Genomic DNA, 26,945 nt, shown 5'->3' on the forward strand with positions numbered 1-26,945 from the left:
TTGCCTCTGAGATGTAGTAGTGGAGTAGAAGTAAAAGTATTGAAAATTGGAAACACTTAAGAAAAGTTAAAACACCTCAAAATACTTAAAAGTAGGCTACAGTACTTGAGTAGGCTACGTTTTACTTTACAATAATGCTAAACTGTTCAACTCTTCAAATGCCCAGAAGTTATGCTTTAATGAAGCCGTTCCTGTTTCCTAGTCTGGTGTAGTTCAGTATATTCTAGTTGTTAGTGACGTGTTTATTTTACAGTTTTTATGAGTTTATGATAAAGAAATAGGATCGAACGTCATCCACTGCTCGGTAGCATTAACCTGGACTGCGGATCAAGTCGGGTTTTCAGGTTTGAGATCCGGTCTAGAGCGGATACGGAAACGGCTTGTGTGCTTGCATGTACGTGCGGGTTCTAATGACCGGCTACAGTAGGCGGGCTCTACACCGGATCAGAGCACCAAGCAGTAAATAAAAAACAGGCAGTTACTACTACCATGTCATAAACTAGATATTCTTATCGTGTTCATTTCGTTCTCAGTGCTACCATGTTTAAATAGAAAAGCCCATAACCATAAAAAATATTTTTTTTTAGGGTGGAATAGAATACAGTAGAATACAATAATAGAGGAAAACAGAATATATCTGTTATAGGTTTGTTGAATCATTTAAAATCCCTTATAACGGGAGGCTGTCTAGACGGGCTAGTGGCGCAATGGATAACGCGTCTGACTACGGATCAGAAGATTCTAGGTTCGACTCCTGGCTAGCTCGTTCCTTTATAGTTTTACCCGATATGTTGTTGGCCCATAATAATGCAACGGGAGCAGTACAAGGAGTATTGAACAGTGTTGCCATGTCCGCTTATTACAAGCGACGTTGGTCTTGTTTTTCTGTGCAGTTGCTTGTATTGGTGGTTGCGTTTTTTTGGGCTTGTTTCTAAAGTGCTTATTTGGGCTTGTTTCCAACATTTTAATTATTATTTCAACCAGTCGTTCTCACATATTGTCATCATGTCATGTCATGATGGACATTAATGATGTAGCCTATTTGTCCCTAGTTAATCCCCATCTGAAAATGTTTTGTGCCAGGGAGCCCCATACCAGATTTCTGCTGTTAGAATGTTTAAAAAAATATTCCAAATATTCCACATTTTATAGGTTTAAGTGCTCATGTGGTCTATTATAATAGTTGCTTCTTTTGGGCTTGTTTTCTAGACCTGGTTGCTTATTTCTCTCGCAAAACCTGGCAACACTGGTATTGAATAAGGAGGAGAGGTCTGAAGTCAAAGAGAGCTGGCTGGACAAGCTTGTGAATAAAAATAATCTGATTGTGACCTTTATGAAATTGCTGAAGAAAATAAAAGACTTGTTATCATACGTTATGATCACTTTTTCTCTCCGATGTGCAGAGTATTATTTTGAAGAGCACAGAAGACTGACTGACTGGGATTATTACTTTGACTTTAGTGCCACCTCCTGGTTTCAAAATGTAATAGTGAATTTATCTTGCATTATTCTTGACTAACTAATTCATAATGGTTGTGTTATGATCATTGGAGGATATACAGATGTTTATAATGACTGTCGGGCCTGGGAAAAAACGGAGTCAGCCTGAGTTCTTCTAAGTTTATTGATATTATAATGACCGGGTGATAATGTCAATATGACATTTCTTTCCTGGATCTCACATACTGTGGGGAAAGATGTCTGGATGTCTTGAGACTTATAACTTCTGTGTATATAATGGGAATATTTGTAAACACATCTTTGTGTTTTTGAGACTTTTCGGTATATGTCTTAATGTTTTATTTGATTGTATAATAATAAAGGGATCTGAACACATATGTTCAAAGAAGCCAAGGCTTCAGCCTACACTTTTTTTGCTCAGATAATTTACTTTAGATAAATTGATTATTTAATGCAAGGTTTTCAGGCCAAGGAACCCTTAGCTGAGACAGAGATGAAGCAGGGACCCCCACTATATACTGTATAAAATTGAGTTGCACATTCAACTTTTTCTTAGATTTCATAGATGGCGTCATAGTGACATACTGACATGATACTGACCAATTAGCAATATCATCATGGTTGTGAAAAATCATGTTTTTTTTACACTTTTCTGTTGTTGCATTCATTAATGTGTAGTTTACTTAGTAAACTTGACCTTTGTACTTGGTCTGCTCAATTTTCCAAACCTCTTTGATGAAAATAGTTTATCTACAAGCTCACAGCGCACTGTGACGCGTTGTGAGCTTGTAGATCAACTATTCCCCCCGGAATACATGCGTCAAATGGTTATCAAAATCAAAAAAGGATCCTATCGCACAAAGATTTGGTGGCCTCCTCTGTAGTGGCCCCTCTGTAGCAACTCTGAGGCCCCTGTTGAAGACCCATGATTTAATGTATTGCGTATTTGTTTTTTTATACATTGAAAAAAAGAATCACAAGTTCTGACATTTCAAAATTTCACAATGGAAGTGTAGGGAGACAACTTCCTTAACTTGATATACTATATGCAAAAAAAGAAAGAAAAAAAGGGTCAAAATGTCTGTTAACAACAGGAACATAAAACATGTGAAAAAAATGTACTCAATGAGGTATTGTCTTAACATGTTTTGACTCAAAGTATAAAAAAAAGAAATCCGATCTACAAGCTCACAAGGCGTTGTGACCTTGTAGGTCGGCTATTTTCACAATACTTATCTGTGGAACTGAGTCAAACTAAATGCAGTAATGCCTACAATTCCAAGTGCTTGTCAGGGTTCAGTTCAAATATGATTATTTTGGGGGCTCACGGCCTGAAAAAGTTGGAGAACCCTTACTTACTTACGCCTATAGCCCAACTTTGGGCATAGGCCATGAACAAGTGCTCTCCAGGCATCTCGGTCCTGGGCCAGTTTCTCCAGCTGTCCCCGTGTGTGGACATATCTCTTCACATCTGCTTCTAGGTCACGCCACTCTAGTCATATAGTCGTCCAAATAAGAATCATTCAAATGATTAAAAACAATTATACTTTTTCCATGTAAACAAAAACACAAAACAAGTCATACTGTACCATGTCATCCAAAAAAAGTAATCCTATACTTTTATCCAAATAAATAGAGTTGCAAAATATGTGCCACATAGGCTGGTAGTCTGAGATTGTTGTATTCAAACATTCATATTTGAAATAATGCATTTATTTCCTTATATTATGAGCAGTTAAACAACATTGTTGTCTTTGGGTGCAGGGAAGAACAAAATGAGATAAAAATTATTTCAGTCGACGGATCAGAACATATTGTAATGAACAACCTGTCAAATAGGAAAAAGTTACAGGAGGCGGCAAACTACTACTGTACACAGTAAAATCCTCAGTGTTAATTTATCATTTGTAAATCTTGAGAATATATATATATACTATATTGGATATATATCGTCTCTGTCGGGTGGAAACCAAAACTGTTACTTTTCAGGATTCAAATTCAGATCGACGAGCTCAAAACGTGTCACTTCGCGCAGCGTTTTGAGCTGCTACTTTAGCTGTTTTTGTGTGACGCTGTAGTATGATCAAGTATGGCGTTAATTACGAAAAGAATACAAGAAGTTAAATTATGGAGACGAGAGGTTTCTGCCCGACAGCGACGATATGGTACCTGGTATCTGTGTCACATGTCACTATGGAGTTCACGTGGTCAGGAGTAACATCTCTGTTAGACCCTCTGTCATATAGGAATCAACTATGGATTCAAACACATTCATATAAATATATTCCACTCCAGAAAACGTGTGAGAAGAATCAAGACTATTGGCTCTTTTCCACTACGAAGTGTATAACCCAGAACCTTCCATCACCTGAAACCTTCACAGAACCCGTTAAGCTGTGACTTTTTTTTAAAGATTGTTTACGTTTCCATTAAAAACACAACCACCCCTGAAGGGGGAGTTACGTCATAAAAACCACCTCACAGAAAACATCTACAGCCTCTCAACGCACACAAAACTCAAAACTGTGCAAAATAAAAAAATAATATGTTTTTATGTATATACCGTGTCAAGCTTTCGGTCATACTAGGCCCTGAAGAAGGTATATGACCTAAAGCTTTATAAAAAATAAATCAAATCTGATTTTGCACAGTTTTGAGTGTGCAGACTGCGACCGAATTAGGTTCTGAGAACATCTGAAACCGAGCCGCAGCGTTATGGAAACAAACCCAGAACCCACCCAATGAAATACTTCACGGCACTGTTCACTTACGGTTCTTGTCGTCGGAAAAATAGCCATTATGTTTAAGTCTAAACTGTAGCTGTGAATTGGCATATCATTAGATTCTATAGGCTCACACACACATCAGCAGCACCCATAAGGTGAACCGGTGTCAGTCACTGAAGCTGAAAAGGCACACACAGTTTATAATGTATTTCCATAATATTTACACAGCCAATGCAAAGTGATATTTACAAAAAAAAAAACATTAGGTGGTGAACTTTCTGCAAAGTCAGTATTCAGTGGGCGTAACGACTTATTTCGTTGTGTCCCAGGCAAAATGGCTTTGGAAATTGATTTCATGTTGGGTCGATATCATCGACCGACCGTCCGTGACAGAAATTAACATGGCGATTGCTTTCAAGGCACAACAGCTCATTACATCAAATAAACATCAACATCTCAACGAGGACGTTGAATAAACCACTGGTTCTCGACGTCGGGTTCGGGGACCACCAAGGGTCAAAATGGACCCTTATGGGTCTGTAGCGCTGACCCATAAGTTCTCCAGAGATCCAGAAGATGGCGATCTTTGATGGCACAAAAAAAGGAAAAATAATTTCACCCGCTTCTTTTCACCTGTGTTACGGGTCCATTTTGGTTCCATTTGTACACTCTGAAAGTACTGAGGATTTTGCAGTGTAGTTTGGTGTTCCAGCATAGTTTATTTGAGTGATTCTCAACCTTTTTAATTTCAAGGATTTTGATACCTATTTTTAGCAGTGCCAACCGCTCTATATCTGACTTTGTCTGTGTGTCCGTGTGTCCGGGTGTCCGTGTGTCTGTCCGAAAAACAAATATTGATGACAACATCAATACGGGGCTCATCAAAGGCACCGCTTCCTTCACACAGGGTGTGATTTTTTTAAATCTCTGGGACTCCAGTCTACACTGTAAAATCCTCAGTGTTAAGGCTCCATTTGGTTCCATCTGTACACTTTCAGAGTTACAGACCCATAAGGGTCCTTTTGGACCCCCGGTGGTCCCCAGCCCCATCGTTGAGAAACCAGTGGAATAAACAGCCTTCCACTTTCTTTGGCAGAAAAAAAAAGAAACAACTGTCTTTGTTGTGGTCAGTTCACCAGAGTACCACAAGATGGCGCTGTTTGACAACAGCTAGCGTTGGTAGGAGGAGGCGGCGATGGGCGAGGAGCAGCCAGGCTCGATGTGCTTGAGGTGACAGGAGTGACACAGGAGGTGACCGTTGAGCGGGTAGCAGCGGTGGCCCTCCTCATCGTTCAGCTCCATTTTACAATCCTACAGGACAGAGGAATAGAGAGGGAGGGTCACAAACAGTCTTATTGTCACATCACAGGTTTACAGCTGAAAAGTGGGTGAATTTTTTTGTTCTGTGCAAGCTCCATCGTTGGTCGTTTTCAGGAGAAACAGCAGAAACAGAGGGAGAGAGGGAGAGCGAGGGGAAAAAATTGGAAAGAAACCGGTCAAAAGAGAGATTTGTACATTTATACATAACATAGCATAGCATAAAAACGTAGCAGGTTAGACATAACGGTCAGTATGATGGCGAGGGTGATGCCAGGTCAAAGATCAGCCTTTGCATGAAGTGTTAAATCAGTAGTTCTGAAACCTTTTCATGCCAAGGACCCCCAAATTGATATGTATTTGGCCACGGATTCCCATCTGAAAGTATTTCGTGCCAGGGGACCCCCAGAAGAGAAAATGTGTCTTTAAACATTCCAAATTATTCAAAAATCTTTCATGCACTTTCAAGATTTTTCAAAAACATTTCAAATAGCAGATGTACAAGCTTGCAGATCTTGTATATCTGCTATTTTTTAGTAGCCAATGTTACACATTTTGCTGGGGACCCCCTGGAAACTCTCCAAGGACCCATGGAGGTCCCTGGACCCCACTTTGAGAACCAATGTGTTAAAGCACAGAAGGCACGATTAAACACTCCCCTGTCCCCTAGATCAGTGGTTCTCAAAGTGGGGTCTCGGAACCCTTAGGGGTCCTCAAGGGGGTGCCGGGGGTCCCCAGCTAAATTAGTTGGCTATAGCATGAAAAGTCAGTTGCACCACTTTAAGCCTATAATACATAGGCGGTTTGAAAATAGCAACAGGCTGAGCTTGTAGATCTGCTATTGTTAAAACAATTGGAGAAACTTTAACGACACAAATCTTATGAGGGTCGCTGAAACAAAATATTTTCAAATGGGGGTCCACGGCCAAATTCATATAAATTGTGGGGTCCTTGAACGCTCCCCTGTCCGGAATTCAGCTGTCAGTCAGCCTCCAGCCAAACAGGAGATGGACTCCAGTAAAACATCATCAGATGATGCTCGCAGCTCGCCTCTCGCCAGCACACACACACATACTAAAATCCTTGGCTTTAATTTACCTCCCCAGAGTGTTACAGGGCCATTTGGTTACATTTGTACACACTAGGGAGTTAAAGTAACGGTGGGATTTACTGTGCATTTACCGCCAGAGCTTGTAATTAAGCCCTACAAATTAATTAAGACCTCCTCCTCCTTGTTGCGTATATTCTAAACAGCTCTTCAGTAAGCAGCTGTGGCACTACCAGCTGTGTGAATATGAACATTGTTCGAGGACATTCGTATCTGTCACAAAGAGCCAAATCCAGAGTTCTTTTAGTGGTACAAAACAATACAAAGTTTCTCAAAGTGGAGTCCGGGGACCCCCAGGGGTCCTTGAGGGAGTTCCAGGGGGTCCCCAGCTAAATGATAGATAGTTAGGAACCAATTGGACCCTTATGGGTCTGTAACTCTGAGAGTGTACAAAATAATGTATACACTCTCAGAGTTAAATTAACATTGATTTTACAATATAAATTGGGGTCCCAGAGATAGAAATGTCATTAAATGGGGGTCCGTAGCCCTAATGCATATCAAACTGGGGGTCCTTGAAATTAAAATGGTTGAGAATCACTGCTAAAGCCGTAAAAATCTTCTCTTATGGGGGTCACTGGCATATCTTTTCAAATGGGGGTCCGCAGGCTAATAAGTGTCAATTTTGGGGGTCCTTGACATGAAATAGTTTGAGAACCACTGTCGAAATGACCCACCAAAAAGCGCCCACAGACACACTTTATTGCACATTTTCATGTGCGCAAGCGGAGTGTCTGTGCTTGGCACTGTTTTGAACCCACCTCACAGTGATAGCACTCCACATGGTAGTCTTTGTCCATGGATACAACTCGAATGGTTTCATCTGACCCCTGGAGAGAGAGAGACAGACAGACAGACGCATGGACGGACAGACAGACAGGTCAATCATATCTGTAAATATTCCATTATCCTGCCTCTCTGACTGACAACAACATTAACAGCATTTTAAACCAAACTAAACCAGTGGCAGTTGGGCACAGGGCTACTCAGGAACGTAATGTAAGCCGGGAACGATGCATATATGCAATACCCGTTGTTCCCGTTTGTCTGTGTTCCTTTTATGCCCAAATATTCCATATATGGGGATTCGCGGATGTATCTATATTTTTGGACAACCGCAGATACAAATTAATTCCCACTCGGGTGCATCACTCCCTCGGGTCGTCTGCGGTACGTACGGCGAGTTAGAAGTTGATCGGATCTCGAGATATGTGAGGGACACACATACGCACACAGTCTCACACACACACACACACAGATATTTTGCGCATTTATAGAAGGATGCCCACAAAAACCACACTTTGATCCAAGGACAAAAAGGTATTCAGACCCATGACGAAATAAATCTAACTTGCAGTAAAAGCATAAGTGCGCAGGTTTTACAAACCAAGAAAACAAAACGGCCTGAATCAGCATAATTGTGCTTACGTTAAGTGTTCTTGTGGTGATAGAATAAGCAAGAATTTCACCGGACGTATTCATGACAAATTTCATGCAGGTGCGGGACAAACTAAGCCACCCTCCTGCACACACGCTGTGCATACAGTATGAGCACGCTCCTGTACCCCTCCTCTGAATTCCAGACCCCTACGTACGGTACTCCGAGGGGAAGGGAGGGCCAAGGGCATTCCAGCAAAGGCAGCTCTAATTTTGGAGGTTTCTTTCAAGAGAGCGAGAGAGAGAGCTGCATTCTGCCAAGTACTGTATGCAGTGGTAGAGAATAACTAAGTACATATTGTTGCGGTCGGGCAGAAACCCCATATGTCCAAAACCGTTCCTTTTTTATTATCACTTTTTTTTTTTTTTTTTGAAAATAGCCGATCTACAAGATCACAATGCCTCTCATCGCGAGTATTTTCACTACTGTTGTGCGACACACGTGTATGATGAAGTAGGGCAATGATTTACGAAAAAACGAACATTTGAAACATGGAGATACAAGGTTTCTGCCCGATGTACTAAAATATTGTATGCACATCCTGCATCTGGCTTTTTTCTTGTAGTCAGTGATCTGACCCAAGCACCTATTTATTATAGGCTCTATGCACAGCAGCCATATTATCACTTCCTTCACACGTGTTACCAATGATACTAATGAAGGCTCTGTTCCATTTAGTGTAGCACAGTGGTTTCCACGACCCCCACAACTCTGAGAGTGTACAAATGGAACCAAATGGACCCTTACGGGTCCATTTGGTTCCTGTAAGGGGCCATTTGGAAGCCCATGAGGGTCCCTGGACCCCAGCTTTAGACCCACTGGTGTAGCAGAGTGTTTCCAGTGAGCCAACATGCACAATATCAGCACCCTGACTCTGTTTAACCAGAATGGAACAGAGCCTTCATTAGTATCATTGGTAACACCTGTGAATTTCTTCATAATATGGCTGCTGTGAATAGAGCCTATTACCCAAGAAGTGGAGCATATCACTCCAGTTCTTGGATCTTGACAAAGGCTCCCTGTATGCCAAATAATTGATTTCAAAATACTACTGTTGGTTTATAAAGCATTGACTAAAATAATAACTATCCATTGGAACACAGGTTATTTTTATTTTTTTCCATTTCCTGAAATGTAACGTTTTTTTTTGACATACAAGGTTTCAACCCGACAGCAGCGATACGAGCATGGCATGTTTAACTTGAACTGTGTTAACTTGAACACCTGCTGGTTAAAGTTCACCAGGTGAACGACTCTTTTAAAAGATGGAAAGATGATCGTCTGACGCACGCCTCAGAGCCTCGGAGCACGTTCCCCTCGCTCCACCTCACCACAATGGTTTAAAAGGGATACCTTAACATGTGGCGCACGCTAAATCATCCTCACTTCTACCCCTTAGGGGCACGACCTTGAGACACCCAATACCTGGCCACCAGTGCTGGAAAGTAACTAAGTACATTTACTGAAGTACTGTACTTAAGTGAAGTTTACCGGTAGTCTATTCTAAAAGAGCACAAGCTCACAATGCATCGAAAAAAGGTTTGACAAAAAAATAATTTACAAAAAAAAAACTAAGTATAGTATAATTTGCCACCTCAAAATTGTACTTTTAAGTACAGTACTTGAGTAAATATACTTAAGTTACCATCCACCACTGCCTCCAGGCTGAGTATCAGTGTGTACCCACATGAGAAGCAGGTCGACGGGGTTGAATAACCTGACATTGTATTCTCTGGTACAGTTGGTTTTCATTTCATCAGGTTCAACACGGGACATTTGTATAACGTCGCTGTAGGGCAGAACCCTTGTATCATCTCTCCTTGAATCATCTTGTCATGTAGAAATACTCTGTTTAAGTAAAAGTCTAGAATTCAAAATTTACTTGAGTAAAAGTACAAAGGTATTGGTATCAAAACGTACTTACAAGTACCAAAAGTAGAAAGTGCTCGTTATGCAGAATGTCCCATTTCACAAGTTTTCAAATGTATAAAAAATCTTTTGAAAATAGCCGATCTACAAGCTCACTGTGAGCTTGTAGATCGGCTATTTTCAAATGGCTGAAATGTATATACATGTGTATGTTCTGTAATAATAATCAAAATCTACAAACTAAAGTAACTAAAGTTTTCAAATAATTGTAGTGGAGTAAAAGTATAATATTTGCCTCTGAGATGTAGTGGAGTAGAAGTAAAAGTACAGAAAATTGGAAATACTTCAAAATTGTACTTAAGTACAGTCCTTGAGTAAATGTACTTAGTTACTTTACACCACTGGCTATTTTTTACCATTTGTGAAAACATTTGGGGAAAAATCCTGCCTATAATGACATTTCAAAATAGGGACGCCGGGTTGAAAGTGGTTTAGTGTGTCTGTTTAAAGATTTAAACAGTGAGTATTAAGAGTTTGTTACTAAATAATATCTACAGTGAATTCATTTGGAACACATTTTTATTTAGGTAGTTTTGCATAAATGTTTTGTTGGGGCTGTCACAGTGACAAACGCTAAAGACAATGGAATGTTAAATGAAGTGATTCAGATTCTTATTCACCGTGGATCCAAACGTTGATGCGTTCGTTCATCATGAAGCCTGTTATTTCTCAGAAGGATGACCTCACCACCTTTTTAAAACCACAGTCTGCACTTACAGCGGTTAAGTGTGGTTTATTTTTGCTATCAGTCTCTCGTAAACCGAGACAGAAGTAGGCCATTTGTGGGCTGATAACAGAGCATGCCGTAATGCATTTGGCACCGAAACCTGTCCACAGGACTTTGAACCAACACACAGTGTTGTGGCGTAATCCCTCATGACTAAACTGCTCCGTATTGCAGACAGTGGGGTAAAGTAACTTTAGTACATTTACTCAAGTACTGTACTTAAAAGTAACATTTTGAGGTATTTTTTTTAACTTTACTGGAGTATTTCCGATTTTCAGTACTTTTACTTTCTACTCCACTACATGTCAGAGACAAATATTATACTTTCACTCAACTACAAACTTTAGTTACTTTGTAGATTAAGATAATTCTTCCAAAAATACATTAACCACTTCAGCCCTATATAATGTTCGGCCATTTGAAAATAGCCGATCTAGCTCACAATGCGTCGCGATGCGACGCATTGTGAGCTTGTAGATCTGCTATTTTCAAATGTTTTTTATACATCTTATACATTTGAAAACGTGTGAAACGGGACCTTCTACATAATGAGTACTTTCTACCTTTGGTACTTTAAGTACATTTTGATACCAACACTTTTGTAGTTTTACTCAAGTACATTTCAAATTTACTTGAGTATTTCTACATTGCAGTATTGATACTTTTACTTAAGAAAAATAGGTGAGTACTTTTCCCACCACCGATAGCAGGTTGACGTGGTCTTACCTCAGAGGGCAGGATGGGCTGATTACAGGCGGCACATTTAGGAGCCAGGACCCTGTGAGAGAGTCACACAAACAAAAGAAACAACAACGTCACAATAGAACATTTTGAACTGTAAACCCTAAGCATATAATCATTGTAAATGCTAACTACGCAATGTCTGGCGTACCCCTTTCAACCCTTAAGGGCTGTCCACTCCAAGAATAATAATTATAAAGATGAATATAACTATAATGATGCAAGCATCCACGCTGATGATGAACGATGTCGTTTTATAAAACTACATTGTTCATCATCAGCGTTAAACTTACGCAGTGGTGTAAAGTAACTAAGTGCATTTCCTCAAGTACTGTACTTAAGTACAATTGTGAGGTATTTTTAGTTTTTAGTTACTAGTTACTTTGCAGATATAAATGATTACATTATGAAACATAATTAACCACAACATTAACCACTTTAGCCCTATTTTATACATAGGCTATTTGAAAATAGCCGATCTACAAGCTCACAACGCGTCGCGATGCGACGCGTTGTGAGCTTGTAAATCGGCTATTTTGAAACATTTTTGTACTTTTACTTATGGTACTTTAAGTACATTTCTACACCAATACTTTCGTACTTTTACTCAAATAAATGTTTAATTCCGGACTTTTACATAGTAACAGAGTACTTCGACATTGCAGTATTGATACTTTTACTTAAGTAAAACATTTGAGTACTTTTTCCACCGCTGAACTTTACGTTCCTGTTAAGTTCAGATGAATTGCGATTGGTTGATAGTTATCGTTCTTGGTGTGGACAGGCGTTTAGCGGCTTTGAGTTACATTGATGACAAGTTAAATTGACCACACACTTTCCCTCTCTCAGACTATAACAGTGGGTCTACAACCTCTCGGCCCACCCCTAGTGTCAGCCAATGCCCAGACGGTGTGCAGCAGCGCAGTGTTCTGGTTCTACTAAGCAGGGATAAAGGGGTATGCCAGGTTCTGCAGATGTTGCTGGCTCTCTCTCTCTCACGCACACAGATTCATTCCACCAATCGTAAAGGAAAAGTAGGAAAACAAAATCCCAAAAAGCTAAATGAATTCATTATTTCCCTGCCGCCGGCAGATGGTTGGCACCTGGATGTCTGCGCCAGGGCCTCAGTGTCATGACTGCAGTCTGACACAGACAAATACATACGCAGTACAATTCTCAGTGTTCATTTAAAAAGGCAGGGTAAGTGATATTTTAACCCATTAAGACCGGGAACGCATCTGTGTTTTGAGCTAAAAGGTATTATTTTACGCTTGGATATTGAAAAATAGCAGATCTACAAGCTTGCAGATCTGCTATTTTTGCAAATGCAAATCTTCGAATATATATATTCTTTCAAAGCGATTTTTTAGAACTCAAATCTTTGCTTCTGGGGGTCCCTGGAACACAATATTTTGAGATGGGGGTCCACGGCCAAATACATATAATTACGGGGGTCCTTGAATATTATGAAAAAGTTTGAGAACCACAGATATAGAAACATACGTCTTTTTTTTTTTTTATCTGTTGGGATTTAGAAGACATTTGTGGAATCGGTCTTAATGGGTTAAAACAAAAAATGTTCCGTTAAAAAGTTAAAGCTCTGTATTCTGAAAGTAATCATTGCTAGAGAGTGTTTGTTCAGTAACAGGGGGCTTTTTTAATAAACAGAAAATACATTTTCAGGTGGGTTGCCAATTTCATCCAGCGCATGCATCAGTTCCAATTCTGTCTGCTCACTACTTTGTTTAATCACTTGCAATTTCACTTTTACTATATAAATGCACCATTTCACTGGTGTATCCATTATACTGTATGAGTTCTCTCTCCTGATTGGATAAAATTGGTATCCCAAACTGAAAATGCATTTTCTGTTTACTAAAGAGCTGGAGAGACAAGGAGACCCCTGGTGCTGAACAAAACAAGACATGACTCAGTCATGTATACCAGCTTGCTTTCTTTTTTGAATGTTTCCTTTATCGTCATCTTAATGCACGCAACTGTTTCGGCAGGTTTTATTTTTGTTGTTTCTCATAAGCGTGCATCCGTTGTTCGTCAACAACACAGCCGTCTGTGCCTTGACTTCTGTGCACCGCTGACTGCGCTCGCCTGGTGTGGGGGGCGGGGCTATCTCGCGGGGCTATCTCGCGGGGCTATCTCGCCTGCAAGTCACTGGGAAAACGCCGGTCGCGCCATAGCTTGGGAGGACGAGACCACCCGTTCAGAGTATGGGAAAGTAGCCCCATTGGCTGAAATGACAACCAATGATCAAAAACATGTTGAGAATCTGTTGAGAATCTGTTGAGAATCTGTCGAACACATGTTGACTAGTGGTCAGTCTCTTCTTAGACCAGCTTGCAAGCTGGCAAAAAAAACAACATAGAACCAATGTTGTACCTGTTCAGAATTACCAATGGATAAATGAACACAGAGGATTTTTGTACAGTACTGTATATCGTCTCAGTCAGGTGGAAACCTGACCGAGATGATATGTCCAAAACTGAATGTCCAAAACTGTTACTAATTTCAGGATTCAAATAAAAAAATAGCAAGAGTAGCAGATCTACAAGCTCGAAACGAGCTTGTGGACGCAGCTGCAGTGTGTTTTGTCCTCCTGGTTACTTTCCACAGACCAGTGGAGAGTTAGTGTGGAGAGAGTTAAAGTGAGAGCATCCAGGGAGTTTCTGCCGCTCACAGCGAGGCTGATTGTTCTAGCAGAAAGTCACGAGCTGTGTGCTGCTTTTCCACTCACACACTGTGTTGTTCTGCATCGCTCAGCGAGACCCCTGTGTTTAGGCTGAGAGGTGCTGACGGCCACACACACATACTGTTTTTATTACCATACTATTTTAGGACGTCGATTTAATGAATGACATTTTTGTGTGCCATTTTTAACCCTCTAACCCTGGAAATATAAGATTTATTACAGTATGTGTCGCAAGCGCTATTTTGTTGGTGCGTGACACAGGCAGGCGCGCAACTAAGTATGAATCAAGCACATCCTCCTGAGCCTTAAAACTAACCTTTAAATCAGTGTTTCTCAAACATGTTCGTGTCAAGGACCGCCAATTTGATATATATTGGAAATATCTTGTGCCAGGGACGAGGGACCCCCAGAAGCATAAACAAAAAAAAAATGTATTAAAAAACTTTCACTAATGTTCAAGATTGAAAGAAAATAGCAGATCTATATGCTATATTAACAAATATTGCTGGGGACCCCCTGGAACTTCCCCAAGGACCCCTAGGGGTCCTCGGACCCCAGTTTGAGAACCCATGTTCTAAATGCCTAATCCTTACGCTAATCCACACACACACACCTATACCTTCCACTTTAACTGGACAGCAAGCGGTTAAAGTTGCTTGCTTGAGAGCCTTCTCAAGTGTCTGCCACACGTGGCGGAGCCCGGAGGGGGCAGAGGGAAACCCAGCCCACCTTTGCGGACCCCCTGAACCTGATATGGTCGCGGCGGCGGAGGAACCCGGAGGAGTGTTGAGCTTTCATTTTAACCCTTTAAAACCAGGAACGCATCTGTGTCATTTTTAGATTTCTTTGGCTATTGAAAAATAGCAGATCTACAAGCTCATAGTGCGGCACCGAGTGCCGCACTATGAGCTTGTAGATCTGCTATTTTTTTTAAATCATGAAAATGTTTGCAAATCTTTTAACATATACATAAACTTAAAGCGAACATTTTTAACTCAAATCTTTGCTTCTGGGGGATTCTACAAATGCCTTCTAAATCCCAACAGTTTCTTTGAAAAAACTTGTGTTACTATAATATCAGTGGTTCTCAAACCTTTTCATGTCAAAGACCCCCAAAATCATATGTATTTGGCCGCGGACCACCATCTCAAAATATGTTGTTCCAGGGACCCCCAAGAAGCAAATATTTCAGTTAAAAAATGTCGCTTTAAGAATATATATATATTCAAAGATTTGCACAACTTTTCAAAAGTAGCAGATCTACTAGCTCGTAGCGCGGCACTTGGTGCGGCGCAATGAGCTTGTATATCTGCTATTTTTGAATAGCCAAGGAAATCTTACAATGACAGAGATGCGTTTCCGGTCTTAAAGGGTTAAACGTACTGTAGCTAAAAGCAGAGGACAACAAAATCTATTCCATTCGCTGTTTGTTCAGTAATGCACTTCACTTTGATATTATTAACGCCATTCAATCTAGGAACGCATCTGTGTCATTTTAGATGTCTTTGTGCTATTCCAAAATAGCAGATATACAAGCTCATGCCGCGTTATGAGCTTGTAGATCTGCTATTATTATTTTTTTATCTTGAACATCTTGAATACATACATTTTTTGAAACAACATTCTTAACTCAAATCTTTGCTTCTGGAGGTCTGGCTTTAAAATAACATGCTCACGATTTTTCAAAAATAGTAACGCATGTTCAGCGAGTGTGCACGGCACACTCGGTGCCGCGCTATGAGCTTGTATATCTGCTGTTTTTGAATAGCCAAAGTATAAAACAATGGTTAAAGTGGTTCAAGTCTAAAATGACACAGATGCATTTAATGGGTTGAGACCATGAGCTGGTCTGAGCCACCAGGATTAGCTGGTAATTCACCCATAGTTTTCTTTAATGACTTTTCCTACACTCATCATCATATACTTTGGCGTCATCGGCACCCAAGTAAGCTGACCGCATAGTCGAGCACTGCACGCGCAATAATAATTTGCACATTTAGCGTCCGGCCAATCACACACAACGTTCGCATTGTCTCTGCGATGGTAGTCTACTAGTTCAGCTAGTTTTAGAAATTCTCAGAGGTGTAAGTGCTGCCAAAAACGAGCTTCAGCAAGACACTGTGTTTGTTTGTGTGCTCCATACACAATCATGTAATTTTGTACCTAGTGACCGACTTTGTTTGTAGTATGCTGCCTTTGATGCCGTAGATGTCATTTTAACCATTAGTACCTGGGATCGTCTTTGATAAAGTAGAGGTCATTTTAACACATCGGGTGCCAAAACCGTAAAATCACGTGTTTTCAAAGAGTAGCGCTTTGGTGACGAAACCGTTTTTTTCCCTTTTTTTTCCACAAGCACAGTGGAACCCTCCGTGTTTAGCAACCGTCGGGGGATCAATCATACTGGATATAAATATTCTGTGACTAGTTGAAAAGGTAAGGAAAACCAAAAATCGCTGGCAGTGGGCGATTCATTTATGTATTTAATATGGCAGTGAAAGAGTGCAGTAGATCTCATTTCAACCATGAGTACCTGTGATAGTCTTTGATGCAGTAGATCTCATTTCAACCATGAGTACCCTGTGATAGTCTTTGATGCAGTAGATCTCATTTCAACCATGAGTACCTGTGATAGTCTTTGATGCAGTAGATCTTGTTCTCCGTGTCCACAGTGAAGGGCACTCCGTCCAGGCTCTCGTTGCAGATGACACAGCGGAAACAGCCTGGGTGGTACGACTTCCCAAGGGCTTGTAGGATCTGCGAGCGCACACACAACACACACACACGCACGCGCACACGCACACGCAGAGGAGAAGGAGAATATTAGGTCAGCTATACACTGTGAATAGGCTTCATTATGTCTTTTTAGTCAAGATCAAGACAAAAGAACCATTGTTCTTCATGAGCCTTTTTTTTGTCTTTTCAAGACAACGTATTGACGAACCCATTGAGACATACGTACACCACACCATCCTTTCCTGTTGGCTGTTACATGAAGCATGCTGGGTGTGTGTATGGAGAACACATGTACACTCATGTTCCTTCCTACGCTGGTACACTTCCACTCATGACTTGGTCATCACGAGAACACACACACACACATCCTGGGTGTGTGTCTCGCTCTCTGCCCTGATGTTACCCACCAACGTATGTGTGTGTTTGACCCATTAAGACCTGGAACGCATCTGTGTCATATTAGATTTATTTGGCTATTAAAAAATAGCAGATATACAAGGTCATAGCGAGTGCCGCGCCATGAGCTTGTATATCTGCTATTTTTGAAAAATCGAGATTGTTTTTGCAAATCTTTAAATATATATATTTTTAAAGCAAACATTTGTAACTCAAATCTTTGCTTCTGGGGGTCCCTGGAACAAAATAATTTGAGATGGGGGTCCGCGGCCAAATACATATCATTTTGGGGGTCCTTGACAAGAACAAGTTTGAGAACCACTGATTATAGCAACAAACAAAGTGTTGACATTTTGACTCCTACTATAAATGTGTGAAATCTTCAAACTCTGCGCACGTCAGAGGACCCAAGGGTGTGCTGCCCGGTAATATTATAATGTTCGGTAATATTACAATTTTCAAAACGTTCAAAATATTTTTTCTTAAGTGGTTAAGATAATGTCCGTCCGTCCGTCCGCGCCAGTTTTCCATGGGAAACTCTGTTTGTCTATTATGACATGTTGCCCAGAATACAGATGCTAGGGTCCATGTGCTTAAAAAGGAAAAAGTGAACACACACACACACACACACACACACACACACACACACACACACACACACACACACACACACACACACACACACACACACACACACACACACACACACACACACACACACACACACACACACACACACACACACACACACACACACACACACAGCACAGTCACCACTTCCTCCTGAGTCGTTATCCAGATGTGCCCACAGGAAACTTATTACGGGTGGAGCTGCTGAATGTTTGAGGAAGGCATCTGCCACACACACACACACACACACACACACACACACACACACACACACACACACACACACACACACACACACACACCCACACACACACACACACACACACACACGGCACTCACCATATCCATGATCAGATGGCCGCATGCGTTGCACTTGTCCGCAGACTGCTGGAAGCCAGAGTACTGAAATACAAGGAGAGGACAACACTGTCACAACCATGTCACAACAACCAGTGGTGGAAAAAGTACTCCAATTATTTACTTAAGTAAAAGTGTCAATTCTGCAATGTAGAAATACTCTGTTACAAGTAAAGTCCGGAATTCAAAATGTACTTGAGTAAAAGTTAAAAAAAGGCCACCAAGTACAAAGTATTGGTATCAAAATGTACTTAAAGTACCAAAAGTAAAAGTACTCATTATTCAGCATGTCCCATTTCACAAGTTTTCTAATATAAAAGGTATACAAATGTTTTGAAAATAGCCAATCTACAATGCGACGCATTGTGAGCTTGTAGATCGGCTATTTTTAAATGGACGAAATGTATATAGGGCTGAAGTGGTTACTGTAGGTTTTGTAATAATAATCAAAATCTACAAAGTAACTAGTAACTCAAGTTTTCAAATAATTGTAGTTGAGTAAAAGTACAATATTTGCCTCTGAGATGTAGTGGAGTAGAAGTAAAAAGTAAAAGTACTGAAAATTGGAAATACTCCAGTAAAGTAAAAAATACCTCAAAATTGTACCTAAGTACAGTACTTGAGTACATGTACTTGGTTACTTTACACCACTGTTCACAACGATGTGACAATGACGTCAAAGACGAACTGAAAGCATACGCCGTAAAATCCTCCGTGTTAATTAAACTCCAACAGTGTGGACAAAGTGGAACCAAATGGACCCGTACACTCTTTGTACACTCGTTTGTACATTCTTGGGGTCATAATTTCAATGTGACACTCACTAATTTGTGAGTTACAGATACAATAACACAGAGTATTGTGAAAGCATATACACAGTATAAAATCCTCAATATTAATTGAACTCCAAGCGTGAAATAAATGGAACCAAATGGTCCACATTTTGGTTCTATTTGTACACTCTTGGTCAAATGGAATTATTATTAATTCTATAACTCACTAATTTGTAAACACTTGGAGTTACAAATTAAGATTAATTAACAGGATTTTACTGGGTGTAACTGGATCTTTGCAGGGTCTTTACAGGGTCTTTACTGGGTGACGGACTCGATAAATCTCATTTGTATACTGTTATTACGCTTCTGTTTGTTGATAAGATCACATAAATAATCCAAAGGCTCTACCATGTATCTCTAGGGCAGTAAACAAAATAAGTGACTTGGAAATATGCACTCTTAAACAATCACAGATGTTAAGGATTAGTGTGTTTTTTTATGTATTGCTCATTGGTCTCTGAGTACTGAGTCATCTCGGGAGCTTTCTGGGGTCTTAAGACCCAGAACCAAACCAAGTCGTGGAGTTTGTTTTATAACTAGAGCATTTAGATGGGTGGAGTTTGCAACAGTCTGTGAATTAATGCAGAAAAGGCCCTGGGTGGCGTCTGCACAAGAATGCTAAGAATGGCATTTGATGTCACATGGGGGGGGAGGACCACATCAGAAACGTGGATCGCTGCGGAGGCCTTCCGCGAGGTCACAGACGAGGTCAGAGAGGGACGAGGCTGGCTGGGTACTGCACAGTGTTGATTGTGACAGCAAATTTTGATTTAGTTTGAAGTTTAGTTTTAGTCATATTTTAGTCATCTGAAATGTTTTACTTTTAGTCTCGTTTTAGTTGACTAAATCTACAATTGATTTGCCGTGATGCCATCGAAATGGCTGATTTTTCACTTGCCGAAAATAGCAGATCTACAAGCTCACAACGCGTCGCAGCGCGACGCGTTGTGAGCTTGTAGATCTGCTATTTTCGTTCTGTGACACCCGCGAGCACCTGTGGTGACTTCTCTTAGTTCTACTGGATCTCTTCTCCGCTCGTCCCTCCCAAACATTTTAGTCTAGTTTTTATTTGTTTGACAGAATTGTCAGTATATTTAGTCACAGTTTTAGTCATCATAGCTTAGTTTTTAATTTAACTTAATTTTGTTTTCGTAAGTGAAAAAAAAGGTAGTAGACAGACATTTTTCGTCATCGTTTTAGTCAACAAAATCAACACTGGCAGTGCGTCAGGCACCCGGAACTGGTGGGAGCCAACCCAAGGCACAGCTATGAGCGAAGGGGGGCGTACGGACCCTCTTGCTGATTAGGAGGGAGTGGAGAGGAGAGCAGCAATCCAGGAGTCCCGAGTTCGCCCGACGGCTAGTCCGCGCCCTCGCATCGCACACGCATCAATGTCACTGGCATGAATGGAGCTTAAAGTACTTTTGGGGAATTGACAACAATAAAACACAATCTGAACTGTCTTCACGTGGTCAGCCTCACATTTCTGGCACTGCCGTTTGGTCAGAATAAATGCTGCGAAATATTTAGCGAAATACTGTTTGACCCGGGTCTGCTCTCTGAACAGAACATATTCTGTACCACAAACTTTAATTAGTGTGTTATTATAAGTGTCTTATTAACAGAGGACACTTAACAGAGACAACTAGTGGAGGAGGAAGATTAATTAACGAGAGAGAGAGAGAGAGAGAGAGAGAGAGAGGGGGGGGCAAAAGCTGATTTAATTGAGCAATTAGCACGATAAAGTGATTGAATTAATACATTTAATAACTCACCAAAATGCACAGGAGTGCACTAACATATAAATGTAGTCCAGTGCTGCAGAAAGGCTGACTAAAATAATCACCTCAAAACTTCTTACATAGTCACACAATAAATATTCCACCTCAATGGGTTTTCTAGTACTTCAAAAGGCAGCAAAAGTGAGTTCTAACTACAGCATATTATGTAGCTGTACAATGGGTCTTCAACAGGGGGCCCGGGACCCCTAGGGGGGTCCTCAGAGTTACAAAGCCAAATCTTTGTGTGAGAGGAGTTGAGACTTTGTAACTGTACTTGGAATGCTGGTTCACTCTACACCAGTGGTTTTCAACCAGTGGTTCGGGGACCATCAGTGGGCCTTGAGGAGGTTCCAGGTGGTCCCCAGCTAAATGATGGCGAGTTGGTAACCAAATGGAGCCTTATAAGATCTTTCAACTCTTGAGAGCGTAAAATGAAACCAATTATTCTACACAATTATAAGAGCATGTAGAAGAATTGTTATTTTGGATAAACGTTGGCCTGTTATCTCTCCTAATGGTACCAACATCAATACAGCATGGAATTGACAACATCTTATCCAACGACAACAAAATGTTCTAAGTCTAAGCTGAAATCTCATGAAACAGTGGTCCGCGGCTCAAATACCGAATAAATAAATGGACCTCGATATAAAAAAAGGGTGAAAACCCCTGCTCTACACCAAATGTCTTCAACGTGACGCGTTGTGAGCTTGTAGGTTATTTTGGCGATCGTTCCCACCAGAATAGGCTCTATGCAGCCATAGTATCACTTCCTTCACAGGTGTTACCAATGATACTAATGAAGGCTCTGTTCCATTTAGTGTAGCACAGTGGTTCTCAGACTTTTTAATTTCCACGACCACCATAACTCTGAGAGTGTACAAATGGAACCAAATGGACCTACACTCTCAGAGTTACACACCCGTAAGGGGCCATTAGGGTCCCTGAACCCCAATTTTAGACCCACTGTCTGGTGTAGCAGAGTGTTTCCAGTGAGCCAACATGCACAATATCAGCACCCTGACTCTGTTTGACCAGAATGGAACAGAGCCTTCATTAGTACCATTGGCAACACCTGTGAATTTCTTCACATTATGGCTGCTGTGCATAGAGCCTATAGGGATGCTGGGGTTCAAGTGCCCCCCACCCCCCCAACACAGCCCACACCCCACATAAACCATCGCTAAGTAGCATCTCTGGTTACTGACGTCCCCCCCCGATCCCACCCAGGGGAGGAAAAGCGATACGCAAACGTCTGCAGGAGATGCTCGAACCCGAGCCACCCGGGTCAAGCTCTAAACGTTTAAATTTTATGTTTAGAGGTCAAACTCTCCTGTTTTACGTTTGACGTTTAGAAGGTCACGCCGGCCAAATAATCGTAAACAGGCCGAAGTGGGGAAAGACCTGCCACACTTTAGAGTTGGAAATAATGTGCACAGAATATATGAGGACCACCTGCCCAGCAGTGGTGTAAAGTAACTAAGTACATGTACTCAAGTATTGTATTTAAGTACAATTTTGAAGTGTTTTTTACTTTACTGGAGTATTTCCAATTTTCAGTACTTTTACTTCTACTTCACTACATCTCAGAGGCAAATATTGTACTTTTACTCCACTACAATTATTTGAAAACTTTAGTTACTAGTTTGCAGGTATAAATGATAAAACATACATTAACCACTTTAGCCCTGTTTTTATATATCGGCTATTTGAAAATAGGCGATCTACAAGCTCACAACACGTCGCAACGCAATGCGTTGTGAGCTTGTACATCTGCTATTTTGTAGATGTCTTCTGAATCCTAACAGGTTTCTGAAAAACGTTATGTTGCTGTAATATCAGTGGTGCTCAAGGACCCCCAAAATGATATGTATTCGGCCGCGGACCCCCATCTCAAAATATTTAGTTCCAGGGACCCCCAGAAGCAAAGATTTGAGTTGTTCACTTTAAAATAATATGTATTTGCAAAAAGACATTAAAAAATAGCAGATCTACAAGCTCATAGTGCGGCACTCGGAGCAGCGCTATGAGCTTGTATATCTGCTATTTTTTTGTATCCCAAAGTATAAAACAATGTTTATAGCTAAAATCTAAAATGACACAGATACATTCCTGGATGGAACAGGTTAAAGATGGATTTAAGTTAGTAAAGTTAGTTTGTTGGAAAATGCCGTGACTTTCACACAGTAAAAATCTCATTTATCAATTTGTAACGCTGTGACGCAAATTAACACAGTGTGTTAATTTAACACCCTCAGGGATAAATGAACACTGAGGATTTTAGTGTAAAGAATAGAAAGGGCACATACTGTAGGATCTATGTGCTAAAATCAAATGTATATTTAAAGGTGTTGTAAGTGATATTTTGTTAAAAGAAACGTACTTTTATTGTTAAAAAGTTAAAGCTCTATATTACGCTAGTAATATAGTAATATAGAGACGGTAAACATTGCTAATATAGAGTGTTTGTTCAGTAACAGAGAGAACCCCACAAAGATCATTTATCAGCTTGAGTTCCACTTCCAGTTTTGTCTTCTCATGTATTTATTTGTTTCATTACTTACAATTCCACTCGTTTCTCCAGTGTCCTGTATGAGTTCTCTCTCCTGATTGGATGAATTTGGTATCCTGACCTGAAAATGTATTTTCTGTTTACTAAACAGCTGGTAGAGACAGGGAAAGACCCCTGTTACTGAACAAACAGAACCATATCAATAATTACTATTTATATTAACAAAAAAACATGTCACATACAGCACCTTTAAAAGATCCTTTACATCAGGGGTCTTCAACGTTTACAGGCCAAGGACCCCCTAGCTGAGAGAGAGATGAAGCAGGGACCCCCTACTCTATATTGTATAAAATTGTGTTTCAGATTAAAGTTTTTTTTTACTTAGTCTGCTATTTTTTCCCTCTACACCTATAGCCTCTTTGCCAAAAATAGCTGATCTACAAGCTCTCAACGCCTCGCAGCGTGAGGCGTTGAGAGCTTGTAGATCTGCTATTTTCCAATGTTCCCCTCGGAAAAGGAATTTTAGGGTTCAAGTGGTTAATGTAAAAAAAACTAAATCCTATCACACAAAGATTTGGCGGACCCCCTATAGTAGCTCTGAGGACCCCCTAGGGGTCCCGGACCCCCTGTTGAAGACCCCTGCTTTAGATCAACAAACACCTCAAGTCACTCACCAGAAAGTCTTCTTCACAGAACACCTTTCCTCCCACATAGTAGAACGCCTTCCCCCTTAGCCTTCGACCTAACACACAAGTAAACAGATGGAACAGACAGAGAAACGGAGCATGTTAAGATCTAATAAACAAGTAAATAAAAAGGAACAGAGAGAGAAACAGAGCATTTTAACCCATTCCATCCGGGAACGCATCTGTGTCATTTTTAGATTTCTTTGGGCTATTCAAAAATAGCAGATCTACAAGCTTATATGAGCTTGTATTTTAAGTAAGTGTGAAAATTCGTGCAAATCTATATTTTTAAAGCAATTTTTTTACTCAAATCTTTGCGTCTGGGGGTCCCTGGAGCAACCACTGATATTATATACCAACATATGTTTTTTTCTTTTTAAAAAAACTGTTAGGATTTACAAACACCTCAGTGACTATTACTATTATTATTACTATATTACTATTCATTTTGTAGAACCCCCCAGAAAAAACAGCTAACTCCATTGGATCCTCAAACTTTATGCTAAAAAGTTCACCAAAGGGGGGTGGAGTTAGCTGGTTTTGCTGACTCCAGGCTCCACCCCCTTTTGACCTCCAACCTCATTGTGAGCTTGGAGGTCCATTCAGCTGTTCTTATCAATGATGAACAAAAACTCCTCTTTTTGTTTTGTTTTTGTCATTTCCTAAAAAAATTACATTTTGGAGTTAGCTGGTTCCTGCCGGACAGCACTCGGTGCCACGCTATGAGCTTGTAGATCTGCTATTTTTTGAATAGCCAAAGCAATCCTAAAATGACAGAGATGCGTTCCCGGTTCGAATGGATTAAGACCTAACAAACAAGTAAACAACATGAACAGACAGAGAAACAGAACATTTTAAGACATTTCACTCCAGACACAGTAAACAGTCCCAGCTGCACCGCAAGGTCTTCTCCCAGAATTAGAAGTAGGAGAAACAGTTGTGTCAAGTACTGTAGCCTCCGTTCAGGCAGATTGCAAGTAGGTAACGTACGCATGACCTGATGGAGGGAGAAAGGTTTGTGGAAAATCTCAAATCCTTCCCCCAGACAGTCACTGTCCCCCAAATAATAACTCAAGAACCTTGGTGGAAGACGTACTCAAGAATTTTTACTTAACTAAAAGTATCTATACCACAATATAGAAATACTCTGTTATACAAGTAAAAGGCCTGTATTCAAGGTTTTACTTTGAGTAAAAGGTACAAATGTATTGGCGTCAAAATATAATTACAGTACCGAATGTAAACGTACTCATTATGGCCCATTTCAAACATGTTAAAAATGTGTTAAACCTTTTCGAAAATAGTAATCTACAAGGTTGTGAGCTTGTAGATGAGCTATTTTCAAGTATAAAACAGGGCTTAAATGATTAATGTATGTTTTGTAATGTGCAAAGTAACTAAAAAAATACAATATTTGCCACTGAGATGTAGTGGAGTAGTAGTATAGAGTATTTTTAAAAAGTGGGAAATACTCTGGTGATGTAAAAGTCCCTCAAAATTGTACTGAAGTACAGAACTTGAGTAAATATACTTGAATAAATACTTGAGGTATGGAAGGTATAGCAGGACCGGCGTGTAAACGCTCGCTAATTTCCCAGACGCCCAGAACCAAATAAACAGCTTTTTTTAATGGCAGGTCTGGTGTCCTCCTGATGTAATGTGATTGGAACAACACACAAAGAGCTGTGTGTGTGTGCACGTGTGCACGTGTGTGTGTGTGTGTGTGTGTGTGTGTGTGTGTGTGTGTGTGTGTGTGTGTGTGTGTGTGTGTGTGTGTGTGTGTGTGTGTGTGTGTGTGTGTCTCAGCGGGGACACAGGGCGAACATCTGGACCAGGCTGTAGCACCCGTCCCGCTCCAACCACCGGCACATCAGGGGAAAATGTGTGCCATTGAATTCAATTAGCAGACAGACAGACAGAAGTGATTAAAACAGCCTGCCCTGGTGATGGCTCACATGGCAGAAGAACCCACCCGGTCCATCTGCTTTGTTCCCCTCCAGCATTCACAGCGCGCACGCACACACACACACACAAGTTGGTTGGTATAAGACATTTTTAACCGTAACCACAAAGCCTGAGTTGATCCATTAGGACCGGGAATGCCGTTTTTTTCTTTTTTCAACTGTTAGGATTTAGAAGACATTATTTTGTAGAATCCCCAGAAGCAAAGATTTGAGTTAAAAACTTTCGCTTTAAAAATATACATATATTCAAAAGTGTGCACACCTTTTCAAGATTTTTCAAAAATAGCAGATCTACAAGCTCATAGCGCGGCACTCGGTGCCGCGCTATGAGCTTGTGTATCTGCTATTTTTGAATAGCCCAAAGAAATCTTAAAATGACACGGATGCGTTCCTGGTCTTAATGGGTTAAAGTACACTTCATGAGCACTGGTGTCGTCGTGCATCAAACATAGTCGCTCTACAACGCACTGTGAGCTTGCAGATTTGCTATTATTGCGACACCGGCACACAACTAAGTAAATCAAGCAGAACTCCAACCTCTAAATATCTAATCCTAACCTTTTCAACCTATATCTTCATATAATTGGTCGTCACTAATACTCATGATAATTATGGTATAATTTTATCATGAGCTTTGGTGAGGACCAATTATATGAAGATAGGCTTACAATTAGGAACTGATTAAAGGACGACTTCACCCATTTTCAACTTAACTCATATATATTTGACCATAAAACAACCATTTCTCTTGGACCACACAATGTCTATTGCTTAAAATTCTACCATACTTGTGCGGACGTTTGGCCCTCGCAAGTATTGTAATAAAAGTACACACACACACGCATACACACACACACACACACACACACACACTGGGAGCACTTCCTGTCTGTCTG

General features: G+C 40.5%; 1 protein-coding gene across 3 annotated transcripts in view; it reads right to left on the bottom strand.

The window, feature by feature from the left end:
• Positions 1 to 2,855: 2,855 nt before the first annotated feature.
• The window catches only part of limd1a (LIM domains containing 1a), a 51,708-nt gene continuing 27,618 nt past the window's right edge, over positions 2,856 to 26,945 (bottom strand). For 2 of the 3 annotated variants that reach the window (XM_084053778.1, XM_084053779.1), the window contains exons 5-11: positions 24,074 to 24,141; positions 23,452 to 23,520; positions 18,253 to 18,315; positions 16,778 to 16,908; positions 11,433 to 11,484; positions 7,374 to 7,442; positions 2,856 to 5,498 (exon numbers count right to left, since the gene is read on the bottom strand). In XM_084053778.1, the coding sequence (XP_083909904.1) occupies positions 5,358 to 5,498; positions 7,374 to 7,442; positions 11,433 to 11,484; positions 16,778 to 16,908; positions 18,253 to 18,315; positions 23,452 to 23,520; positions 24,074 to 24,141 (593 nt within the window). In that variant the 3' untranslated portion in view covers positions 2,856 to 5,357. The remainder of the gene's footprint in view (positions 5,499 to 7,373; positions 7,443 to 11,432; positions 11,485 to 16,777; positions 16,909 to 18,252; positions 18,316 to 23,451; positions 23,521 to 24,073; positions 24,142 to 26,945) is intronic. The other variant, XM_084053780.1, reaches the window with a different exon arrangement.

Source organism: Gymnoscopelus microlampas (genome assembly GCF_963454915.1).
Source record: "Gymnoscopelus microlampas genome assembly, chromosome: 3".
NCBI classification, from domain to species: domain Eukaryota; kingdom Metazoa; phylum Chordata; class Actinopteri; order Myctophiformes; family Myctophidae; genus Gymnoscopelus; species Gymnoscopelus microlampas.